We start from the raw sequence: 26,479 nt of genomic DNA on the forward strand, positions 1-26,479 counted from the left end.
CCGTCGTCAACTAAAGGTGCTAAAAAATTATACTAACTTTCTCGTACGACCGCGATTTAACCCGCTTTGTGATGGAAATAAATACATTTATTTTATGTAAATTTATAGGATTTCCAATAACCGTCAATATAGATAAAGTAACTGATCTACAGGAACGTATAATTTTCATGAATGAAGTAACTAGGTAAGATAGCTCAGCTGAAGTGTAGTTACTACAGTTTGCGCGCGCGTATTTTTAGATTCAGTGAAAAAGAGTTCAACGCGTTTCGCTGTAAGTAATAGTTTTTGTGATAACAATCTTTGTTTACATTTGTGTCCACGCAACCCACAGTAGATTGGTTTTGAAGTAATATACTTATGTACTTAGAAATCTCTTGCTCTGAAAAGTTGTTATTTATACATCGCTGATTTGAATACTTGACCACTTGTTCTGAAACTCTACGATTCGGAACCAAATCCTAACTCTCCTAAAGACTAATGTTATATACATCTGATCATCAGATCTTTTTAATGAGCCTCGATAGCTCAACGGTTGAGGAGCGGACTGATTTTCGAAAGGTCAGCCGTCAGCGGTTCAAACCCCACCCGTTGCACTATTGTCGTACCCGCTCCTGGCACAAGCTTTACGCTTAACAGGGCTCTCTCCGTCACTCGTTTCCACTCGTTTCATACAATCGTAGTTCCAATTTCATTTGAATATTAAGCAACCAAAGTCCATGAAATTTTGCAGACATATTCTAGAAACTAATATCTGTGTCTGTGGTGTTTTAGATTTTTCTAAAAATATGTAGTTTTAAAATTACAGGGGCTCCAAGATTTGTATGAAAATTTTAAGACCGCGTAACTTTGAAACCGAATATTTTAACAGAAATCTGGAAAACCACAGACATAGATATTAGTTTCTAGAATATGTCTGCAAAATTTCATGGACTTAGGTTGCTTAATATTCAAATGAAATTGGAACTACGATTGTATGAAACGAGTGGAAACGAGTGACGGAGAGAGCCCTCTTAATTGGAGGGGAAAGGGGAGTATTAGTCATGATTAGTATGGCTAATATTCTTTAAAAAAAAATGGGTGGCAGTCAAAGGTGTATTCACACTCAATCATCATCATCATCATCAGCGTCACCCGATGGACGCCCACAGCTGGACAAACTTAGTTCTCTTGTAGGGATTCTTACACACCACGGTATTGCCGTCTTGCGCCAAAAGAATCCAGTGGCCCCTGCAATGCATTTGATGTCGTCTGCCCACCTAGTGAGAAGTGTACAAACTCTTTTTTTTTTTTTAAAGAAAGAAAAAGAAAAGGTTTTTTTGAAAGCCATGCTAATCATGACTAATACTCCCCTTTCCCCTCCAATTAAGCGTAAAACTTGTGCCAGGAGTGGGTGCGACAATAGTGCAACGGGTGGGGTTCGAACCGCCAACCTTTCGGAATTCAGTCCGCTCCTCAACCGTTGAGCTATCGAGACTCTACACTACACTGCGCCTGCGGTTGCCATTCTAGCACTTTGGGACCCCAACGTCTCTCTCAATATAAGTCAGTAAAGTCGATAATGCACCATCAAGTCTCAAGATCAGTCAGCCACCCAATGAGTAATTATTTAGATAGGTCAGCAATGAGTGACTCAACTCTTGAAGTTAATACATGAGGAGCTAGCGAACAGTACTCGAAGACATTTTCTTGAATACGTATGGTTTCCCAATCCGGTTACGTTCAAAGCGGGCTCGAAGTGTAGTAAATAATTGCCTGAAAATGTCTTCAAACAAAACCGGAAATGCAATCGTAGTCCTGGAAAAATTAATTTCGCGGACTAGGTAGGTATTTCGGTTCTGTTTGACAGCTTCTCAAACGATCATATAAAGTATCATTTTGGAGAGTTATACCTACATCTAAGGTAAGTAGCTATACCTATAGGTAGCTATTGAGTTATACTTGGGTACAAGGTGTCCCGAACTGGTCCGGCTCGAGGGTTAAAACTCGCTGTCCTTGACGACCGGCCGCTCCCACGTAGCCCTTTGTCCGTTAGATACGCTAGCATAGTAGATTATTTTCAACACGACGTTTCTGAAGGTTTTGATAGGTTTTTTTTTTATAAAGAATATTAGCCATGCTAATCATGACTAATACTCCCCTTTCCCCTCCAATTAAGCGTGAAGCTTGTGCTGGGAGTGGGTACGACAACTAGTGCAACGGGTGGGGGTTGAACCGCCGACCTTTCGGTATTCAGTCCACTCCTCAACCGCTGAGCTATCGAGGCTCTAAAGAGGTTGGTTTCCCAAATTCGTTTTCAATCGGATGCCATCAATAGATCCTAAATTTTACATCTGTAAAAAAATACCCTAGGGCATATATTGGCTGTATTATAAAAGCCGACCTTTCAGAATTCAGTCCGCTCCTCAACCGTTGAGCTATCGAGGCTCCATTTGGTAGTTAGGTACCTTCTACCTATTTATATTTTATTATACATATCCAGGGCCCTTCCGCAATAATTTTTACGCGTATTTTTCAAGATAGGTTAATCTAGGGCCCTTAGATGCACTTTTATACTTTGGTCGCACCTCAATGTGATTGTTATGTACCTACCTATACCTACCAAAATTCCCACGATGTCGTAGAATTTTAGGATGCGACGTCGCACTCGCAAGTAGGTATTATGAAAGAACCATACTTTGAAAAATACGCGTCCGATTGAAAACCTCTTCCTTTTTGAACCGTTCAATACGGACTGAAGGTAGGCCAATCCGGCGGAATAGGTAGGATTTTTTATTTTTTTTGGCTTCTACGGGATAAGATAAAAGATAAAGATAAAAGTATCTATGGTATAATTTAATTTCATAATTTAAGGGTCACTATATGGTGGACAGACGACATCAAAAGAGTCGCTAGGTGCCGCTGGATTCAGGCACAAGAATGTGGCGTTTAGAAGTCCCTACGAGAGCCCTATATCCGGCAGTGGACATAGGTGTCTTGTATCTATCTATCGATAATTTATTATTATGACGATGATTATCATGAATACCTACTTGTATAGGCACTTTTATCTAAAATTCTTGCAACGTTGTCATTCCTTTCAACATTTCAACGAAAGAAAAACAAACATGTTGTAGAAAACAATGGAAAGGAATCATTGTGGTACGGAATCAATGCGATGTTTACAGATGTGACGGAGGTGTGACATACCTCCCCGTGTGTTTGAGTGTTGTGGGTTACAGCATCGCTTGGGCCGGTGTACCCTGGTAACGTGGTTAACAATTTCTCTTCATGGGATATTGTTACCATGGCTAATTGACCTGGTAGGAAGGGGGGGCTGTCCGCGCGCCCTTTTGAGTGTCCCTAGCAGAGGACGCACCCATGGGACATAGCCCCAGGAGCGGAGAGTGTGGCTGTGTTGGGTGGTTGGTGATGAGTGTTTTATCACCCATCCAATCACCAGCTGCCTCACCGGTTTCTCGCCTGTCCAGTTTGGTGACGAGCGAGGGAGATGTTGAGGATGGGGAATGTGGATAGGGAATTGCCCTCCCCGCGAACCCTTAGCCCTAGGGAGGACCTGTGGATGATGCACACGGGGCGGTCTGTCATTCAGTGTGGTGAGTGGTCCTCGGGTTGGTTGGCGTGCTATGGCTCCAGCATGCCTCTTTGACATGACATTTGACACAAAGTCAAAATGGCGTGTGAGAAGTCATTTTTTTTACACGTTATACTCCAAACCGCGTCAAAGCGACCTCTGGCGTAGCAATACGCTGTCGGTTTGTAGATAAAAGAAAGTTTTTAGAAAATGCTCTAATTACGTAATTTAACATCCAAGAGAAGAAAGAAAACACCATTGATGACTGAGTTCAGATTTATTAAGAAGGAAGGAATTTTTACTCAAAGACAGTATGAATGAATCAAAAATAATAATAATTAGTATAGCTACTCCTATCATGGTGTAGGTAAGTAGGTATACCGCTTATACTTTATAGATACATTGTAATGTTTTCTTAATAAGCATGAAATCAAGACTCAAGAGTGATATCCATTACAATTATAAATGTCTGCAAAGTGCCGCACGGAGGCAGCGGGGCTGCAGCGTTGTGGCCGCGCTGCTTTGTAAATCCATATGAATAAAATCGCGCGACTGCAGCGCTGCCTCCGCGCGGCACCGATGCGACTAACGCGTGAGTTCAGCCGACAGTCATTTATTTAATAAGCATTAAACCATTGTTTCCATAATAGGCATTTTTTAAAAGTAAAGAGTAACGCGGCAAAATTCTTATAGATACCCCATTCCACCTTTACAATTAATATTGGCGATTTTTTATACTTTTCTGATCGTTTATTTCAGTGGTTACTTTTTCATAAGCAAGTTACTTAATTATTGAGAGAAAATTAGTATACTTTGTTTACCTACATGAACTATGAGTATTATAATTACCCAAAACCGATAAGAAATAAAAGAAAATGATAATAAATGATTCATTTATATTATAATGAAATACGTTGCAATCGTATGAATAATACACGGATAGTGGTTAGTTTGTAACGTTACAGAATACATATTTAGAACGTAAAACTAAAGAATAATGGCATATAAAATTGCAAAAGTTGTATCATTTGGGGTCCAGCAGTTTACAGCAAAATGTTAATTACACACAAAAAGAACATATTAAGTATATTAGGGTTCCATACTGGAATGGTGCTAACGGAACCCTTTTTCTAAGCCTCTGCTGTTCATCTGTCTGCCAGCGGGCCGTATCTCATGAACCGTAATAGTTATGACTTGAAATTTTCAGTGTGTATTTCTATTACCGCTATAAGAATAATAAAAAAAACCAAGATGGCGAAATTCAAAATGGCCGCCATGCAAATAAAAATGTGCTCAGTTTTATATATCTTGTACGATGGTACGGAACTCTTCGTGTGCGAGTCCGATTTGCATTTGCACATTTTGAAATAATTTAGCTAATAGAAAAAAGTACGAACAAATTTTGAAAAAAATACGAAAATTATTTGAATAATTTTATTACATCCTCGAATCTATAATATGGATTCCTTACACGAAATACCTACTTGAAGCAAAACCTACTTATCGCCGCTACAGATGAAAAATCCGGTATGTGGAAAATCACAAGTTTTAAAAAGACTCTTTGAAACTTATTTTTTTTAAAAAAATATGCTTTAATTTTAGATCATAATCACATAACTAAAAAGATTATCTCTTGAATTAGCACACAAGCTAAAGAACGGGTTTCCACATGTACACACGGCCTTTTAAACCATACAAAATACGAAAATCCAAAAAAAAAAATACATAGCGGATTTCGCATGCGCAGCCACATTATCGTTATCCCTTTTCGACGGCCGAGCGAGAGCGAGAGATCAGATCCCTACTAGGATCCGATCTCTCGCTCAAATTGGTTAGTCGAAGTGGGATAGTGATAAGTAGATATTTGCTTCAAGTAAGAATTGGCAGTGCTTCATGATTACGTCACAAGTGAAAACTGCTGAACCCTTTACAAATAATATATTGCTTATTTGCTTAGCGTTTGGTGACTTGCTGCCAGTCGTCATCGGGGTCGCGAGCTGGAAGAAAGAATGGAGCTTTTAATGATTTAGATGACAGTTTCAAAACAGCTGTTATGTTTGGCGGCCGTTTTGAATATGGGCGGAAAATCTGAGTCACCTTTCAAGTCGTGCCCAAAGATTTACTTCAAGACTTGAAATTCTCATTTTATAGTAAACTAGATGATGCAAGTGGCTACCGCGTAAGTTTCGGTTTTATAAAAATCCCGTCGGAACTATCTGATTTTCCGAGATCAAAAGTAGCCTATGTCCTTGCCTAAGATGCAAGCTATTTCTTGTAAATTTTATCTGTAACTTTCGTCAAATCAGTTTGACGCATGAACCATTAAAAGCTCACAGACAGACACACTTTCATTCATCATTTCATTTTTCATTTTAGTGATGGCTAATATTCTTTAAAAAAATATATAAGGTGATGTTACGTTTTTCCTCGCGACGCGGTGGTGGAGGCCGGCGCTCGCGGTCGTCGCGTCTCGGCCCGTCGCGATCGTCGCGTCGCGGGCCGTCGCGGTCGTCGCGTCGCGGGCCCTCACGATCGTCGCGTCGTGGGCCGTCCCTGTTAATATCAAAAAAAAATTATATTAGTTATTATTAAATCTCAGTTAAAATCTTGATGACGAGTTCGTCAAGAAGTTTTGTTGCTATGATAACGACTCAGACGTTTTTAATCATTAACTCAAGCAAAATATAAAATTCAATATCACTCTTCGATCATCTCTCCTCGAGCGAAGGAAGGATCGTTACGTTCGCCGCGATCATCCCTTCTCGGCGGGTAGCGATCGCGATCCTACCTTCTCGGCGGGTAGTGATCGCGATCATCGCGTCTTTCAAAATATGATATTCTATCTCATTCACCGATCATCTCTCCTCGGCGGGGCATCATCGCGTCGCGGCGGGAAGCGATCACGATCACGGTCCCTGAAGCCGTCGCGTTCGCCGCGATCATCCCTTCTCGGCGGGTAGCGATCGCGATCATCGCGCCGATCGTCCCTGCGGTCGTCGCGCGGCGCGTCCTTGGACCGCCAAGCGGACGAACGTTCCTAGAACATTTGAAACTATTGTAGTTCACATCCTCATACAAACGCAAAAATACTGCGTGTACATGCTTGTCGAATGAATGAACGAATGAAAATATGTACTTAGTTATGTGGGTAAACACTTGAAAGTTTGTATTTTAAAATTAACAATAACGGCTAATATATATTTGTAGAGGGTTTTTATACAATGTGTATATAAAAGTCCTATCATATTATATCATAGTAATAAGAAGTCGTTCATCGATCCAAAAAAAAAAAAAAATCTCAAACAAAAAAATGATTTAAGCAGACGAGGACAGGGGCATGAGCCAATAGTATAGTTACGTACAGTGGGCGCCGGCGGCGGCTCCGCGGGGCCGCGCCTCCAGCTGCCAGTCTCGGGGCCGCTGGAACGGCCGACATAGCGCGGTCTGCAAACAACAAAAACAAATGAACGAATGAGCAATAATAATAATGTCATACTACAAAGCCATAAACTAAAACACAGCAATTATAATATTTTCCAGGAACAAAACCTCGTATATTTTGAGTTTTTTTTTAAAAAACAATGCGTTATTATTTGAAAAAATATAGAACAAGTGTAAATTAAAAATTTTCAACACCCCCGACAAATCATTTCCAAATAAATAATTGTGTATATCTAGAATCCTTCATCCGAGATATCTAGGCAACGTCCATCTTGACAGCTTGACATTTATCAATTGACACTTGAATATTATGAACCTAAGGGTTATCTAACCTTCTTTTCTACAAGAAAACTAGAAAATAGTTAATAACTTTTAAACGGCTGAACTAATTTTTTTGGATTATAGCTAAGAACACTCTCGATCAAGCCACCTTTCAAACAAAAAAAAAGTAAATTCAAATCGGTTCATTCGTTTAGGCGCTACGATGCCACAGACAGATACACAGATACACAGACACACAGATACACAGATACACACGTCAAACTTATTACACCCCTCTTTTTGGGTCGGGGGTTAAAAATAGAATTAGTGAATAGAATTTGAACCGCGAAACACTTAAGCGCTAAAGTAAGATGGATCTTAACAATCTCGTTTAAAGATCAAGTTCGTCCATACATGTACAGTTGGCGCTCCAAGCGGAAAACTTGCCGAATTAAAATCGATGGTACTAATTATTATTATTGTCAACTTTAAATCCAGGACCTATATTATAGTGATCATGATCACTACAATGATTACAACTCGTATTTGGATCACACTTACCTATCTCTCTCCCTGTCCCTGTCAACATCCCGGTTGACCGATCGCCAGGCACCTTCGTCGCGCGGCCTGTCATCTCTTGGCCGGTCATCCCTGAAGCCACGATCATCTCTTGGGCCACGATCATCTCTAAAGCCGCGATCCTCTCTTGGACCACGATCATCTCTTAAACTGCGATCGTCTCTCGGGCCGCGATCATCTCTAGGAGGGCGGTCATCTCTGGGAGGACGGTCGTCTCTGATTGGAGGACGATCCTCTCTAATTGGAGGACGGTCCTCTCTGATTGGAGGACGATCATCTCTCGGAGGACGGTCGTCTCTGATTGGAGGACGCTCATCTCTGATGCTCCTTTCTTCACGTGGTTTATCGTCGCGTCTAAAAAACAGAACCTAGTTAATGCGACTGACACGGCACTTCCTATACGTTCATACAATAAAAAACTGATATTATTTATCACATACAAAAAATAAAGACACCAAAGCAAACTTATCTATACATATAAAAGATTAAACTAACTGACTAGCACCTCAAACCACTAGAAGTCTTCAGCCTGCAAACCCCCTCTCCTAAGCAGCTATTGATGACCAAGCTTATTGTTTTATGAAAATACAAAAAAATAAATGTATAAAGGGGTAATTTTGTATTGAATTATTAACCTGTACAATCATGAACCCGAAGCCGTATCGTTGTCGTGTCGGTACCGCGTTTTTGTCACGTGGAGATAATAAGCGTTCAAGCACATCAACACTGTACGGGACGCGCAGTTTCCCGAACAGTTAGTATTTAAGTTGTTAGTTAGTAAGTTAATCAGCTTATGCCTACAACTTCGTCCGCGTGGACTTCACAACTTTCAAACTTTTGGTTGAATGTTCAACAATCCTTTCTTAGCGGATGTCTACATAATAAAAGCTATCTGCATGCCTTTCAGCCTGATCCGTCCAGTGTTTGAGCTGTGCATTGATAGATCAGTCAGTCAGTCAGTATTCCTTTTATATGTTTAAAATAATACATTAAAAGTTCATATATTAAAAATTCAGTCTATAAAAGCTGCCCAATAGTGATTTCATCATTCATCACAAGTTAATGTTGATTGTTAGCTAGCTGCAAACGGGATCCTATTACCAAGCTTCCGCTGTTCATCTATCAGTATGTCTGTCAGCGGGCTATATCTCGTGAACCGTTATTACGGTTGTATTTTTATTGCCGCTACAACAACTAATAAAAAATGCGAAATGACCGCCATGAAAATGAAAAAAATGAAAGTGTTATTTCTTGAATGATAATGCGGAACCCTTCGTGTGCGAGTCCAACTCGCACTTGACTGATTGTTATTTGTTCACACTCACTCGGGGTCCGGCGCCGATGTTTCCCCGGCTTCTTGTTCAGGAAGCCTAATAGTAATCATAATTTTAAATACTTATACCAAAAATTGCCGAACCCGCAGGATTCGAACCTGCGTCTCTCCTGGGTATCCCCACAATTCACGACAGTTAGGGAACTTCTAACAAAACGACAAGGCTTCGACGACAAATGTTAGTACATTTGACGCAGGTAGCCCTATTTTTAACCCCCGACCCAAAAAGAGGGGTGTTATAAGTTTGACGTGTGTATCTGTGTATCTGTGAGTCTGTGTATCTGTGTATCTGTCTGTGGCATCGTAGCGCCTAAACGAATGAACCGATTTTAATTTAATTTTTTTTGTTTGAAAGGTGGCTTGATCGAGAGTGTTCTTAGCTATAATCCAAGAAAATCGGTTCAGCCGTTTAAAAGTTATCAGCTCTTTTCTAGTTACTGTAACCTTCACTTGGCGGGGGTGTTATAAATTTTTAATTTACACTTGTTCTTTGATTTCACGTCACCATAGCCTATCATTTGACATATCGTCGATACCGGATCGAACCGACAGTTCCCTCACTCTTGTTCACTCTGGTATCGCGTCCGAAGCGCCTTCGACCGCTAGGCCACGGTTCACTTTACTGGCAAGTGCCGAAATTTCAGATATACAGTATTTTTATTCAGTACTCGAAACGATTTTTAATGCCATATAATAGAGAAGTCAGTAAAAAAAAACCGAAATCCGCCAGTTCTACAATGCTTGATAGGTATTTAAAATTATTTCGAAATAGGAAATTTGTAAGTGTAGATAAAAACATTTTATTAAAAGGTGTTCGAATATTTTAGTAAGGAGATTGACCTGCCTACAAGTCCGCCATTTCCTTTTTATTTTCAAAATACCTTCCACACACAATAGCTGGATCAATAGCTGGTATCATTACAAACAGTTATGTATGTATGTATGTGAGTATGAGACGAAATCTACCAAAGTGTCGCGCTTCCGAGAGATACCAATACAACTTTTATAGCTTATATCTTGGAAACTTAACACTTTACAATACTTTGTATGAATGCCAGCTATTGATTAGTACAGGTTTTATGTGTGGCCGCTATTTTGGGAAAAAGAGAAATGGAGGACAACTAGGTAGGCCAAAATCATCAAAGTCCAAAATAGTATTGTAATAAAATGGTAGTAACCTGTCATCCCTGGGCGGCGGACGCTCGTCGCGGGCGCGCGGCGGCGAGCGCGGACGTTCCTCGCGGGCACGAGCTGTGGAATTCCAATACAATTACATATATCCTCCAATTAATTGTAGGTATGTAGCGAGCTGAGTCCCTATCAACAGACAGACAGACAGACAACGAAATTATCCTATAAGGGTTCCTTCCTTCGTTTTGAAGTACAGAATCCTAAAAAAGACCCTGGATGGGTTAGAAACTAGTTGGGCTTACATCGACTAAATACATGAGTATAGCTGGTACATTCTATACTTACAATTACTTGTAATAATAGGCAGATTTACGTCAAAAATATGGTGGTTAAACTATCCTTTATAAACAGCATACGCGGAAACAGCGCAGACATGCTCATTAATTTGTGTTTGCGTTCAATCAGAAAATGGACGTCATTTACGACGTCACGTTGGCCATTTTGAATTTCAAAATGGATGTCATTTCCGTCATCAGCACACAAAAAATAATATCCATATCGATTTCTTCTTCTTCTTTTCTTGATTGGTGACTTTTTGTAGTGCCAGACTAGCACAATGCAATTGGCCAGTGTTGAGTAGCTTAAATTTATTTGAAGGCCGGCGGCGTTTTTGGGACACTTCGACAATTCGACACGGAGAAATTGCTCGAATTCGTTACTCACTGGGGCGCCAGGGCTCCTTCTTCTCGGGCTCCTTGGCGGCGGCCGGCGGCTTGTCCTCTTTGCCGCGCCGCCAGCTGCTGAGCGTGGAGGCCTTCTGTTCCTCCAGCTTACGTGATACCTCCAAAGCACGAGCCTTAGCCTCAGCGCGAGCGAGCATTTCTTCGTGTTCCCTTCAACAAATAATTATTTTATTCAAAAGTAGTTAAGGAACGTGGAGACCTTAGATCACAGTCTAGAGGAACTAGAGATCAGCCCGCTGTATGTATTATTAATTTTGTTTTGATGCAATAAATTGTTCTATTACTGCCACTTCCTACTCACTTCTTCTCCCTCTCCTTTCGCTCCTTAAGCGCAGCGAGCTCTTCCTGGCGCTTTCTCTCTTTCTCTGCCTTTTCGTGTTCCTCTGCGGCCTTCCTCGCCTCTTCCGCCGCTTGCTCTTCTACGCGGCGTTTTTCTGCTAGCCACTACAAAAAGATATACAATATGAGGAAGATTTATACAGTTTTAGTACAGGTCAAATTGAGGTAAAATCCTAACGGAAAAACGGAAAGTAAATCGCGGGCTACGGGAAAGTACGAATTGTATCTATACGTCTACGTGCGCTACTTTGAACAGAAGTGCATTGCTAAAATAAGCGTAAGTAAATAATAGTTTATCGCTCGTCCTAGCGCTGACGTCAGCTTGGCCTGGCCTAGAAGAAGGCTAAGCATTGCTGACACGCCGCGCCTCACTCAGTGTGGAGGCGGTTAATGAATCGACCACACAACTTCTAAAACAGCAACTAGATGGCGCTGAACATAATTAAATCTCGCTAACGAACTACATGTAAATATCAACGCGCCTCTTGCCGGCTTCACTCAGAGCGTAGTCAACTTCCACGATGCTAGACGTCCACGTCTAGACAGCGTTGAGTGTGCTTCAATTTCGCTAACCACGTAATGTAAGTATAACATGTAGATATCAACACACCTCTTGTCTGCGCTTCTCGATGCGTTGTTGGCGACGCTGGGCCAGCCTGGCCTCGCGTTCGGAAGTCAGTTTGGCCTGGAAAGCGGCCAAGCGTTGGTGGTACGCCGCGCCTCGCTCAGAGCGGAGTCGGTTCATGAACTGATCGCGGTGAGACGCCATACGTGCCAAGCGGCTGGCCGTTGCCACATCACGGGTCCGTGCCTCTGTGGTCAAATGTATAACGTAAGTGCTACTAGACTTTTTAATGCTTCGATCATCAAAGTATAAGATATGCAGTTCCATACAAAATTAAGAGCCGTCATACACGGACCGCTGCATCAATCAATAAGTTGATCACTGAACAACGTACACGAATCCCTCGAGCAGCCGTTGTCAACCACTCGACAATGAAAGGACCGTTAACTTAACTTAACTGACTGCTTCAAGCTGCTGTGTCTAGCCCTTCTAACAGAAAAAGTGTCCACTTTGAGTTAAACTTATAGTCATTTTGTTTATATCAGAGCCTAACATAATAAGCAAAAATAAATTATCCTTCAAGTCACTTTAAACCTTATTATACACTTGTGTTTATATTTTCAACTTTTAAAAGCACACACATCGAACTATCAAAAAAAAGTGTAAAAACATGAATTTTCCACGGACACGTTTAGACAACCAACCGCATTATGTTATATTGTAATGATTAAAGATTTTAAGGCTTTACAGTTCAATGTACAATTTACTAGGTCTCAGTCTCATACAGACAGGTTATCAACACTACTTTGTCGAGTAGATTGCGAATACTTTTCTTACAGTGAAGTCCAACCGTGTAAACAAAATAAAACAACCAACTATTTAAACAAATGTAGCAATATCGTAAAGCTAAATTAGTTATACTTTCGAGTTTTTTAACAATAACTTTATACTTAGTCTAAAATTAGATACGCAAATGATGTCCATGATAAACAAGCAACGAGCTTAATTCACTACTAGCTGTGCCCGCAACTTCGTTCGCGTGGAATCAGCGCGCTTTAACGCTTTAAGCCGTTTCTGATATTAGCGTGCACAAACACACAGACAAACAGACAAAAAAAATTTAATTACAATTTCGAGTTCGGCATCGATATAATAACAACCCCTGCTACTTTTTTTTTATATATTTCCATTGTACAGACACCACGTTTCTACAATTTTATTATATGTATAGATAACACGCCAAAATTGTCAGAGTTCCCACGGGATTTCGAAGAGCTAAATCACGCGGGCGAAGTCGCGGGCATTGGCTAGTGCATAATAATTTCATAGTGAAAGTAGTTCTATCCTTCTTAACAGGGGACATTTTAGAATTTAGTACTACTTTTAGAACTATCAACCAAAAATCCGCGAAGATCAACTAGGCCATGTCAAATCAAGACTACTACTTCTTCTTTGACGTTACGCTGTTGACAGTGGTCATGGTCGTCATTGCAGTGCTGTGCCACGCTTAACAATACGTCTCCATTCCTCTCTGATGGTTGCCTTCCTTATGCACTCAGGTAAAGGGACGCCCATCGCAGCCCTCACTTGGTCTGCCCATCTCATGAGCGATTTACCACGTCTTTCGCTTCGCCTTCTACTCTTCCTTGAACTACTAGACATTCAATGGGGATTTGTTTTTTTTTTTTAATTTACAGACTAGCGCTTGGCTGCAACCACACCTGCTAGCAAGTGATGATGCAGCCTAATATGGTGCGCGCTTGCCTAAAAGTGATCAAAGACTACCGGGTTGTAAATAAACTGACTGAGAAGGATCGACAAGAAATCTTACCGATAAGTTGTTGGATGCGTTCCTTCTCCTGTTGCTCCCAGAACGCCTTGTCCTGTACTTGCTTCTCTTCTAAGCTCTTCTGCAGCAGGGGGATTTCCTCCAGCCGTTTGGCGCGCTCGAAATAGTCCACCTAAGAAAACCACATGACTATTTGTTAACTCCCGACCCAAAAAGAGGGGTGTTATAAGTTTGACGTGTGTATCTGTGTATCGTCTGTGGCATCGTAGCTCCTAAAGTAATGAACCGATTTTAATTTTGTTTTTTTTTTTGTTTGAAAGGTGGCTTGATCGATTGTGTTCTTAGCTATAATCCAAGAAAATCGGTTCAGCTGTTTGAAAGTTATCAGCTCTTTTCTAGTTATTACTGTAACCTTCACTCCTCGGGGGTGTTATAAATTTATAATTTATACTTGTTTAACTAGAATAATCCACTGCAGGTATGGATTTCTATACAAGTGTTTAGGAATAAAATGAAAGCATGAAACAAGCTCGTTACGCTAGCGAAAATTTAAACCAGCCGAAGTGTTTACTTCCCATTGACCTAGAATTATGAAAGGCAAGTAGCAATGTCTTATAGCACAAGTAAAGGGGAAAAATCCAAAAAAGTGAACTTGTGGGAATATCACATAAAAGTTAATAGTGTTATTTCTTGTACGGTGATAGGAACCCTTTGTGTGTGAGTCGACTCGTCGTGCCGGTTTTTAGGGTTCCGTACCTCAAAAGGAAAAACGGAACCCTTATAGTATCACTTTGTTGTCTGTCTGTCTGTCCGTCTGTCAAGAAAACCTATAGGGTACGTCCCGTTGATCTAGAATCATGAATTTTGGCAGGTAGGTAGGTCTTATAATACAAGTAAAGGGAAAAAACTCCGAAAATCTTGAATTTGTTGCAACGACAAATTCAAGATTTATAGATAGTTTTTTCATAAAAAAAAAAAAAATTAAAATATGTTTCAATTTTCAAAGTTAGATATACCAAGTGGGGTATCATATGAAGGGTTTTACCTGTACAATCTTAAATAGAATTTTATTTATTTTTATGCATAATAATTTTTGATTTATCTTGCAAAATGTGGGAAAAAATACCTGAGTACAGAACCCTGAGTGCGTGAGTCTGACTCGCACTTGGCCGGTTTTTATTTTACATTAGTTACCTTTTTCTCCTGAGACTTGAGCCGGGCCTGCAACTCGCGACGCTCTTTCATCAACTCCTCGGCCTCGCGCTGAGCGATTGCTTCAGCGTCCATCTTCTTCAAATCCTGGTCATAAAAACAATTTCAATATAATCAGAGAAAAAGACTTAAAGGGGTTTATCAGGGCCAAATCTTTTTACTGAATTGTCTCATGAGAATTTTTTTTTGGACTGACTTGACGATCGTCGGTAAAATTTTGCCTTTCGATTTGACAGTAAGGTAGAATGCATGTTATAGCATTCGTCGCACTATCTATTGCTGGGCTCCGTTAAAGCTCATATTGTTTATATTTCGTGTAGTTAGTAGGTGCCTATCAATGGACCTTTGTTTATGGGACTCGCAAGTTGCCATAGCTGGAGATTGTTTATGTTAAATGTAATGAGATCCCATACAGGTACACACTTCTCAGTACAAGATAAGTTTACTTTATGTAAATACAGGATGTAACCAGAGGGCTAGCAAAAAACTTAGCGTTATTATTATACTACCTAAACACAGTTCAATGCCAATAACCTTAATAAATAAATTGCCTTATTTTATAGTTTTAGTGATTTAGTATTTTTCAAAACCGCAATGTATAGCGTGCAAAATTCGAGTTAATGCCCCACGTACGACGCGGCATTGACTCCAAGTGGCCTATTAACGCAACGTTCATTTACCTCTAGCGTCAGTCAGATGTTTTATTTGCAATATATTGTGGACTTTAAAAAATACAGGGTTTTTAATTTTTTTTGCCGTAGTTTTTTTATGGTATCTTATAAGTAATCATCAGCACTATCACCCTTCTAAGTTTTTGCTAGCGTTCTGCTTACATCCTGTATTTCCAGCTAAGGCATCACAATATTGCGGAAGTTCAGTCCTATTTTTTTTTTTAATTTGAATCTGTTTACCTCCTCATCCAGCTTCTGCAGCACTTTCTTGCCGTGCATGGTCTGAGAGATGTGCGCGATGCGCTCGCGCAGGTGTCTCTCGCGCATGGCCGCCAGCTCCGACGCGTGCCGCTTTTTCTCTCTCTCCTCCCGCTCTAACTCCTGGCGACGCGCTTCGGCGGCTGCAGCCGCTCGGAGTTGCTCTTCTTGACGTCTAGAACATACGAGAAATAAAATAAAGTTGAAAACTAAAACCCGACTGCGATTGTCTTAATAAATAATATAGTTAAATTATTATTTTTCTGTCGCTTGGTATATTTTAATGTTGTAGTACATTTTTATTTTCTCTCATTTATTTATTTTTCCCATTTTATCCTATTTTTAAACAACAAATAATAAAATGACAAAAACAACAGAAAAAATAACAGAAACACAGAAAAAATAACAGAAACAACAGAAAAAATAACAGAAACAAAACAACATAGTACATTTATATTTATGAACTGAGGATTTTCTCCTCTTTTATTTGTGTGCTCGTCAATGATCTTGGGGCGCTGCAACACTCGTGGTGTTCAGTGTGCTTGTTCTCGTGGTAATGTTGCACCATGCTCGTTCGCGTTCTGTACTAGACAGAGACGGATAGATCTCTTACCGTAGCTCCTCCTCTTCGCGCACGGTGTTGAGCCGCTCGATGTACTCCTTGCGCTCCTCAATGATCTTGTGGCGCTGCAACACTCGTGGTGTTCAGTGTGCTTGTTCTCGTGGTAATGTTGCACCATGCTCGTTCGCGTTCTGTACTAGACAGAGACGGATAGATCTCTTACCGTAGCTCCTCCTCTTCGCGCACGGTGTTGAGCCGCTCGATGTACTCCTTGCGCTCCTCAATGATCTTGTGGCGTTGTAACACTCGGTGGTGTTCGGTGTGCTTATTCTCATGGTAGTGTTGCACCATGCTCAAACGTGCTCGTTCGCGTTCGGCTCGCCGACGCGCGGGGTTGAGAGCCTGAGCCGCTCGAGATAGTACTTCAGCCGCGCGAACTAGTTGCTCGCGAACCTGATTATGATATAGACATTGTGTCAACATATTGACACACAGAATAGATAGATTTTTATCTGATTGCGGTGATGCCCAAAAGGAGAGTTATATGAGGTGAGAAACATTGAAAGCACATTTCATACATAGTAGTCTAAAGCCATCAAAGATATGGTGATAAAACTATGGTATCAGTATTTAAAAAAAAAAGGATTTACCTGTTCAGCGGGAGTGGCCTGTAGAATGGCTCCGCCGCACGCTTCGTCCGCGGCCGAGCACCACTCGCCGCCGCCCGCCTCCACCCCAAAGTGTACGCATCTGTTAAGACGTAAAAATATATAAGACCTAAGTCGCAAAACAAAACCTTACAAAGCATACAATATGTTTAATAGTTAAAAAATTTAGGAGTTGGATAAACCAGTACAATTATAGATTTTTTAAAATATAAAACGTAAGTCGCAAAATAAAACCTTACAAAGCATACAATATTTTTAATTAAATTTTTGAATTGGAAAAAACCAGTGCAATTAGAATAGAATACGTTTTTATTTTATTACTTTTAAAAGAGCTTGAATCATCATTATATTTAACACTGATTCAGAATGCCATTCCTTTCAACCCACAGTATCACATCTCAAATGACACTTCAATAACTTTTTAAAAGCTATGATCTTCTGAAAGATGAACCTAAGTAAGAGGGATGTGGCCATTTTGTGGTATCGTGCTCTTGAACTGTACACTAGTGTAACGACAAAAAGACAAAGATTGATGATGAAAGCATGATGATATGGTGACGGCACATACTTGTTGGCGTGGTCGACGCGTATCTGCATGTCGTTGTGGCGCACGCAGTCGACCAGCAGGCGCTCAATGTGGAACAGGTCCTCGGTGGACGCGAGCTCCAGAAGCCGCGAGAACTGGATGCAGGCGTAGCACTGGGCCACTTGGCGGATCAGACGGACTAGGGCTACGTCGGTTAGCGCTGTGGTGTACTGCGCTAGTTGGGAGTCTGTAGACAATTTGGCCATTAAAGTACCTATAACTCGTGCGCATTAACATGGCACCTGGCTCGAAAACAACCCTCCTCCCACTTCCCCGCGCGTTGTCCCGCTCTCGCCGTGCCGCCGCAGCGTGCGAGACCAGTAGCGGCACGGCGAGAGCGGGGCATCGCGCGGGGAAGTGGGAGGAGGGGTTGTTTTCGAGCCAGGTGCCATGTTAATGCGCACGGGTAATACACAGGTATTTAAATAAATAGAAAAGTTCTGTGGTAGAAAAGTTTTACTCCAGCACACAGATTGAATGTAGATTCTGTCTCGCTCACCCACTAGTAGACTAGTATCTAGAAATTGTAGAACAATCCACTAGATTGCTTAGCCCACATTCTGGATCATGAAATTTGTAAAAAAAAAAGAAATCTTATTTTAAAAAAAAAACACTTGTGCCCAATTGTGAATCTCTTTTTTTTAAATAAACAAATGAGCAGGCGACCATCTGATGTTAAGTGATTACTGCCGCCCATGAACATTTGCAGCACCAGAAGAACCACCAATGTGTTGCTTTTCAGGAATTTGTTGATCCATTCTACAGTAACCCCATGTTAAAATCTAGTTTGAACACCGCTGTTGAAATCTAGTTGGAACACCACTGAAAGGAGTTGGTTCCACAATTTGCATGCTTTTCCTCTTTGCAAGTTGAGTAATAAATGATTAAAAAAGTCTCCAGTGAAATTGGTGAACCTTGTAAGAGATGGGATGTAGTAAAGTATTCACTTACTGGTATCATCCTGTAGACTCTTGATAACACTTTGCACATTCTGGCAAATGGTGAGCGGATCGAACTCCACTTCAAGCCAGGAGTACAGTTGTTGGAGCTGAGGAGACGCCAGCGCCACCACGTTCAAGCGGACAACATCTGTGATACAAGAATACTTTTGTTACAACCATAAACAACAAACAATTACAGTGGTGATCTGGTGATTATTTTTAAATCTTTTTTTTAACCCCCGACCCAAAAAGAGGGGAGTTATAAGTTTGACGTGTGTATCTGTGTATCTGTCTGTGGCATCGTAGCGCCTAAACGAATGAACCGATTTTAATTTACTTTTTTTTGTTTAAAAGGTGGCTTGATTGAGAGTGTTCTTAGCTATAATCCAAAAAAATTGGTTCAGCCGTTTAAGAGTTATCAGCTCTTTTCTAGTTTTCTTGTAGAAAAGAAGGTTAGATAACCGTTAGGTTCATAATATTATGTCAATTGACAAATGTCAAGCTGTCGAGATTGACGTTACCTAGATACATAATTATTTATTTTAAAATGATGTTTGGGAAAACTCAGATACTTTGGATCGTAGGCGCGGAATAGTCCAAGAAAATCAGTTCAGCCGTTTGAAAGTTATCAGGTCTTTTCGGTCTTTTCTAGTTACTGTAACCTTCACTTGTCGGGGGTGTTATAAATTTTTAATTTACACTTGTTGAGATTATTTGGTTGGCAAATATGTCTCTCTATATAGCTACAATGTATATAGTGCATTCTAAATCAAAATTAATCAAAATTAAAATCTAGCAAATTTTGATTAATTTTGATTTAGAAACAGAGCTTTTATATAATACATAATTCATACTATTATTATAAATGCGATAGTGTGTCTGCCTGTCTGCTAGCTTTTCATGGCCCAACAGTTTAATCCATTTGGATGAAAGGTACATTGTTAGATTAGATCCAGGGGATGGACATAGGCTACTTTTTATCCCGGAAAGTAATATAATTATTGAGACTTAGGTATTTAAAGTACCTATATAAAAATCATGCATAAATAATTAAGAGCAAATAAAGAACAACATACCCTATGCATGGTGCTTAGGGTAGTATTTACGTAGCGTTTAAAACTAGTTTATTAATACTACTTAACTAGCTGTGCCCGCGACTTCGTTCGCGTGGAATCAGCGCGCTTTATATAGCCACGGACGCTCAGGCGCGAGGCGTGTAGTACGTACTCAGTACGTTAAAAATGTTCGCCGTGATTCTTTAAATTGACATAACTTTTTTATTTATGAACCGATTCACATGAAATAAACACTAAATGTTAAGTTAAACTTACTACAATATATTAGTGAAAACCGTATCTAAATCGAATAAGCCGTTTCTGATATTAGTGTGTACAAACACACAGACAAACAGACAAAAAAAAATTAATTACAATTTCGGGTTCGGCATCGATATAATAACAACCCCTGCTACTTTTTTTTATATATTTCCATTGTACAGACACCACTTTTCTACAATTTTATTATATGTATAGATATAGATTCATTTATTAAGACTAACAACTACCTTTAGACAGTGTGTAGTAAGACATACCTTTAAGCAAGTTTGCGCGTGTGGGCGGTTGAGCCAGGCCGAGTAACACAGCCAGTCTTTGAGCCTTCTCCACTGGGCTCTTGTCTGTTTCCACGAAGCGATCAAACTCAGGGTGGAGGGACGGCAGCGGCACCGACAATACAGCGACCAGCACCCGACATGCCATTCTGGACAATGGAAACAACATTTTTTTTTTTAAATTCACATACAATCTATTATTATTATTATTATTTATTTGTACCAGAAAGTTGTAACAATATAAATAAAAGGAAAGAAAAAGTGGACAGGGAAGCACTTATCTCTATAAGAGATCTCTACCAGTGACCCTTGGCAGTGTGAGAGGTTGTAAATGGAGTAGAATAGGTACAGCAAAGATAGACAGTAATCATGAAAAAAAAAAAAAAATATAGTAGATATTATGTTATAATATATACTTACAAATATTTATATATTAAAATAGACTTACAAAAACATATATACCTTAATACATAAATATATACTTATAGTCATAAATATATCTTATAATATATACCGATAAATATATGTAAACAATAGTGTTATGACAGAGAGGAAAGATAGTGCTGTTTCAGACGAAGTTTGAAGGTGCTGATGGAAGGGTTTTTTTTAAAAATACTGTCAGGTAGTGAGTTCCAAAGGCGAGTTGCGAGTACCGTAAAAGATTTAGCATAAAATATAGTGTTGTAAGGGGGAACTGCAAGTGACTTTAACTTGACACAGGAACGCACTGGCATCACCCGAGGAGCGGCTTCGTTGAAGCGCTCATCTAGTTCCTTGACTGCATTCTCACCTGGTGGTAAATATGCAGTCTAATGTGGAAGAGGGCTAACCTGGAAGGAGTATGCCAGTTTTTATTAAACAGATACTCCTTTGGTTTCTACACGGCATTGTACCGGAACGCTAAATCGCTTGGAGGCACGGCTTTGCCGGTAGGGTGGTAAAAGTAATTATACCACCCAATAGTAGTTTATGAAACTTGGGCATCATAGGGGCTATTAAACCATAAGTTTCTTTTTTAATTTATAGGCTAGCGCTTGGCTGCAATCAGACCCACTGGCAAGTGATGATGCAGCCTAAGATGGAGCACGCTTTCCTAGAAAATGCCTATTCACTCTTGACTTAAAGGTAATCATACTATAAATTGGAAGGGAAAACTGCTGCTGGAAGGGTGTTTCATATTCTAGGACCTAGAGGTTCGAATTAGAAACTAGCAGGCAAATCACTCCATATGTGTCCGTGGAATTCTGACTACATACAAATGCAGACCTTGGCTATTTATGTTTTGCAGTACGGACAGTAGAAGGGGAACCAGGTAATAAAGTTCTAGGAAACACTATCAGTATGAGTTTACTTAAGGTGCATTAATTTGGTTTTTCGCAATTTCTAAACAAATACGACAAAGTAGGCAGGCTTATGGCATTTTAATTGGGCCTTAAGAAATTAGTCAAAAGAATGAGTTGACATGAGTTACTCACAAATAAGTCGATACTATAACTAATTTCTTAAAATGGACCCTTTCAAGTAAAGATTTTTATATAAACCTATGAGGATGACACTGCCATTGGTGGAATTAGAATGCCATACTTTGTCGCATTAGTTTACAAATTGCTAAAAACCAAATTAAATTTGAATTTCGCGGGCAGACCCGTGTCATGCACCTTAAGTGCTTTCAAATTGTCATGAATCTACTGGTTTCAAATGCCTTTCCTAATAAATAGTAGACTTCAGATTTGAATAGATTTAAACTATTTAAGGATTATAATTTGTAGTGGCTTTAAATTAACACTGACGGCTTATGTACAAAACTACCAGCCGCGTCAAGCCACGCATATGCTCTGCCTCTTTTATCAGCCATTTTAAACTATTGAGAAGTTTAAAATGGAGTTGTTTAGAGGTAACTCTTAACCATAGTTACTTACAGATATTTATAGTACTAAAGATTGTAACTAGTGGCTGGCCATGGTATTGGCTACCAATGTCTTTGATAGTTTCTTGGGCAGAACATACCCTGTAACCTTGGAATAAGTGATGTGTATTCAACCATAACAATAGGAAGATTTTCCTCAAGGCTATTGTTGTCTGGGGACCCAGCTGTTCCAATATATTAATACCAATATCAATCAAACAATCAATCTAAATCTCTGAGAACTTGAGAAAACTTAATAGCGCGATTGAGGAGAGACTAGACCCTGTGGCGACATCTAGTTTGTGCGTTGTCAGTTACTTTGTCAGTGCGCTTGCTATAAAAACTTTTGTGAGTAGCGACATCTAGTGTCTGTATGTGGGGACCTGGGGAATGAAACTGTGTGAAAGAAACACCTACTTCTGCAACTCCTCCTGCGTGATATTCTTTTTCATCTCCCGCGACAGCTGGAACAGCTTGAGCAGCGCGGCCGCGTGGAACAGGCAGTGACCAGCCTTCCAGAACACCAGCGCCAGCTTGCCATAGTAGTTCGCCATGGTCTTGGCCACTGGGGTCTTCTTGGACATGTTCATTAGATTGTGGATGTCTTCTATGGCTTTGTAGGCTTCCTGTTTAATACGACGACGATTTTGCTATAGTGTAATGTCTATCTATACATATAAAAAGCTGATAACTTTTAAACGGCTGAACAGATTTTCTTGGATTATAGCTAAGAACACTCTCAATCAAGCCACCTTTCAAACAAAGAAAAAACTAAATTTGAACGGAGCTATAGACTCTGGAGTTAGGTTTTTTACTCATATATGATTTCATTGTCAGTTCGCTGTACAAGGTCCTATGTACCTAGTTTTTTTTAAGTTTAGTTGATAATGTGTATGGATTGTATTATTATTTGTTGAGCTGTATAAACTTTTATTTATTTATTTATTCATCTATGGGCCGCGTAGTGCACCTCTAACGTATTTCCGCGAGATGCTTGTACGGGAGCTGTATGTCTGTGTGCTTGACTGTACCAATAGGGAAATTTCCCTCCAAAAGGGGTGTTATGCTCCGTAGCGCCAGCTGGGCCGACGGTTGTACATTGAAACTTCTATATATAGTGCAATTTGATAAACGCTCTGTCAATGCGATTGAAAGTTGCGTGTTTCTCCTTGTATTCCAATTAAGCTACCCGTGCTGCCATCTAGGCCATGGGTCGTGAGTTATCAGGCTGGGGTTCATGTATCGAGCGTTGTTGACTGATTGAATTTAGAAGCGACATCTTGTGAATGTGGCAACCGCTACATGCTATTTGTTTAAGTGAACTAAGGAAAACTTTTTTTTATCAACATAAATCTTATGTACACCAACCTGCCAGAGCTCCATCTGTATAGCACTATCCAGTTGGAACAATCTGGTTTCCAAGTTGAGCTGCTGTGTTTCTGGCTTGGTAATGCTAACATTTCCAGTTTGCACCTGTGGAGTATAGATTACAGTAGTAAGTACATAATATTATGAGGTGACAACAGTACCATGAGTCTATTGGGAACATGGTTATATAATTGGCGGCGTTACTTTGTGACATATACAATGATAATGATAATATACAAAAGCTTAATTTGCTATAAGCCGCTGAAACAGACAAATCTGTATGGTGCAACATGCAGTATGCGATATGCACCACCCACCCTCTTATTGAAAACATTGTGAGCAAACCTGCATGCCTGAGAGTTTTCCATAATGGTCTCAAAGCTCTGCCAATCCACACTTGGCCAGCATGGTAGACTATAGCCAAACTCTACTCATTCTGAGAGGAGACCCATGCTCTGTAGTGAGCCGCCAATGGGTTGATCATGTCATGCTGATGATGAAATACTTACATTGGATTTGCAAATGTCTTCAAGATGCTTCCTGAGCTTGTCGCATAGTTTCCTAAACTCAGTCTTCCTGGAGTATTTGAGGCAGAACTGAAAAGCCATCCGTGCAATGTCATGGTACAGGGTTTCCACGTGGGCGTTAGTACGGAGCAACTCAAGACACTGGCAATATGACTCCCACAGGAATTTTACCTGGAAATAAGTATGTTTTGTATAAGAAAAGTTGTTTTGTGTCTGAACAAAATGTTCTTTTATGTATGAGCAAATGTTCTTTTGAGTATGAGTAATGTTCCTTTAAGTTTAAGCAAAATGTTCTTTTCTATAGGAGCAAATGTTCTTTTGAGTATGAGTAATGTTCTTTTGAGGTTAAGCAAAATGTTCTTTTATGTAAGAGCAAATGTTCTTTTACATGGTCAAGATTTTTATTCAAAACAAGTACTGCTTTAGAAGTACAGCTGTTAGCAGACCATACTTTTCAAATGACAGCAGATAGAGCATATGGCAAGTCCATTGTTATTTTGTATGTTTGTTAATTTGTCAAATAAATTGACATAAAAGTAAATTATTATTAGATAATTAGTAACTACTTAAGCTTAAAACTAAAACTATGAGGGTTCCAAACACCTGGTCTGTAAAGGAAATCCCTGGTCTGAAAAATCTCAGCCAGTAGACAAGACAAGATCAGAGAAAAAAGATTCATACCCATGGTGTCAATATAGTCCTGTCAGATCGGTCCTGTGCATCCTCCCCTGACACAGCACTCAGCAGGATGCTCTCAGGTGTGGCGAGGTTATCCAGATCATCAGTGTCGATGACTGCCTGCGTGGACTGCTGTCTTGCAGCCTCTGTGCGCTCCTCTGCCATGCGCAGGTACCCTCTACAAACGTCAACAAACATTGGCGCCGATTGTGTTATCTTTCTCTAAACTAAATTTAGAGTATCTGCGTCCTTCTCCTTTTAATATTGTTGAAAAGGGACGGAACATGAATTTTACATTTAAAGACACTAAATTTTAGTGCACGCTATAAATTTAAACAATAGGCTCGCGACTGGCCGCTAAAGTCACGAGGTTTGACAGCTCTAAATTAAATTTAGAACTGTCAAGATGTGTCTGTACTTTTCATATTACATTGGTAAGAGGAGGATGCGAACACTCTAAAATTTAGTTGCCAACGGAATCGGTACCATTGATGCTTATTTCATAATCATCATAAACTGTTACGGAAAACTGTCATGTATGCAGATTTCATTCACTGTTAAAGCAAATGATAGTTAATTGCTCAAAACTTTCCTACATGCCACAAAAAGCATGTAAGCCGACTATTTCTGTAATTAACAGTATAACACAGGTATTTCATGGAGCCGCTTCATGCTTGTAGCAAACAACATACAGCAAGCATCAGCAAACACCACAGAGTACCTTTTATACACAGTGTTTAGGTATAGTTTGGCTCGCAGCCAATCAGATTGAACGACAAGCGTTGGCAAGCATATGCAAACACCCGTCCACACACTTGCCAGTGCTTGATTTTTTGTTTGTCACAAGCATCCATTAGAATCATTTCCTTGAACATAACATACAATATTTTTCCACATAAATTTACCTTATTACTTGTTCCAAAGATCCAACATTTACAGATTGAAACATATTTCTGTACTGAAAGAGGCCTTCCTTTGCAATATGAGACTTGCGTAAGTCTACACATAGTTCCAAGTATTTGAACATTATGGGTTCCAAAACTGACTCAGACCAGTTGTAGGCCCATTTTTTGTTCCGGAACACTTCCTGCAAGGTATCCAGGGCCCTTGCAGGTTTGTCCAAGTCCATGAACTCTGCAAAATATACAATTTATCATTTTGGGAAATATAATTTATAACCTAATTGAATGTGATCAGTGCAAACTTATTAGGCGATACCAACTGTATTTGATAGGATAATTGAACGAGAACTAACAGTGGAAACAGTTGGAGAGATAACTTAGTGAGAAAAAAGCTTGTAAATAAAAGACATGATTACGAAATAAGGGTCATCCTATAGCATGCAACGTGGTAGAATAAAGTGAATTTTTAAACATACCATTCGCCCGCTTAAGGGCATTCTCCGGTCTCTGGCCATACCTAGCCATATTATACGTTGCGCTACGCATTCATTTAATTTTTCGAACACTTTGTAGGAAAATTTTTCGAAATTAATCGAAATTACGTCGAGCCAGTTACCACCGGCCTGTCAAAAAAATGACAACGAATCAAAATGGCTGATACCCATAAATAAAGTTTGTCTTTGTCTATGATTACATTATAGGGGTAAGGACCTGTGCACACGCTAGCTGTTTGTCAAAAGCGCTTGGCGCCTGTGCTTGGCGCAGGCATAATGGACGCGCCAGACGCTTGCGACCACAGCGACAAACAACAAGTACTGACAAGCGTATGCGTATGCCGT

General features: G+C 40.0%; 1 protein-coding gene across 4 annotated transcripts; it reads right to left on the reverse strand.

Annotated features, from left to right (window-relative positions):
* Positions 1 to 4,450: 4,450 nt before the first annotated feature.
* LOC123871071 (eukaryotic translation initiation factor 3 subunit A-like) lies at positions 4,451 to 26,287 on the reverse strand. 4 transcript variants are annotated; one of them, XM_045914636.1, is made up of 24 exons: positions 26,117 to 26,287; positions 25,644 to 25,872; positions 24,742 to 24,916; positions 24,043 to 24,231; positions 23,534 to 23,638; positions 22,583 to 22,791; positions 20,242 to 20,408; positions 18,661 to 18,798; positions 17,692 to 17,896; positions 17,106 to 17,205; positions 16,679 to 16,908; positions 15,876 to 16,068; positions 14,947 to 15,051; positions 13,795 to 13,924; positions 12,009 to 12,211; positions 11,361 to 11,503; positions 11,040 to 11,209; positions 10,364 to 10,436; positions 9,178 to 9,222; positions 7,835 to 8,206; positions 6,934 to 7,015; positions 6,424 to 6,608; positions 5,991 to 6,124; positions 4,451 to 5,568 (listed from the first exon to the last, which is right to left on the reverse strand). In XM_045914636.1, the coding sequence occupies exons 1-24, from the start codon at positions 26,184 to 26,186 to the stop codon at positions 5,525 to 5,527; spliced, it is 3,696 nt and encodes a 1,231-aa protein (XP_045770592.1). In that variant the 5' UTR covers positions 26,187 to 26,287; the 3' UTR covers positions 4,451 to 5,524. The 4 variants fall into 4 exon arrangements, with proteins under 4 accessions (XP_045770592.1, XP_045770593.1, XP_045770594.1 ...); XM_045914637.1 differs by lacking the exon at positions 9,178 to 9,222; XM_045914638.1 differs by lacking the exons at positions 4,451 to 5,568; positions 5,991 to 6,124; positions 6,424 to 6,608; positions 6,934 to 7,015 and having other exon boundaries at positions 7,911 to 8,085; positions 8,124 to 8,206.
* Between the last annotated feature and the right edge of the window lie 192 nt (positions 26,288 to 26,479).

Source organism: Maniola jurtina, chromosome 13 (genome assembly GCF_905333055.1).
Source record: "Maniola jurtina chromosome 13, ilManJurt1.1, whole genome shotgun sequence".
NCBI classification, from domain to species: domain Eukaryota; kingdom Metazoa; phylum Arthropoda; class Insecta; order Lepidoptera; family Nymphalidae; genus Maniola; species Maniola jurtina.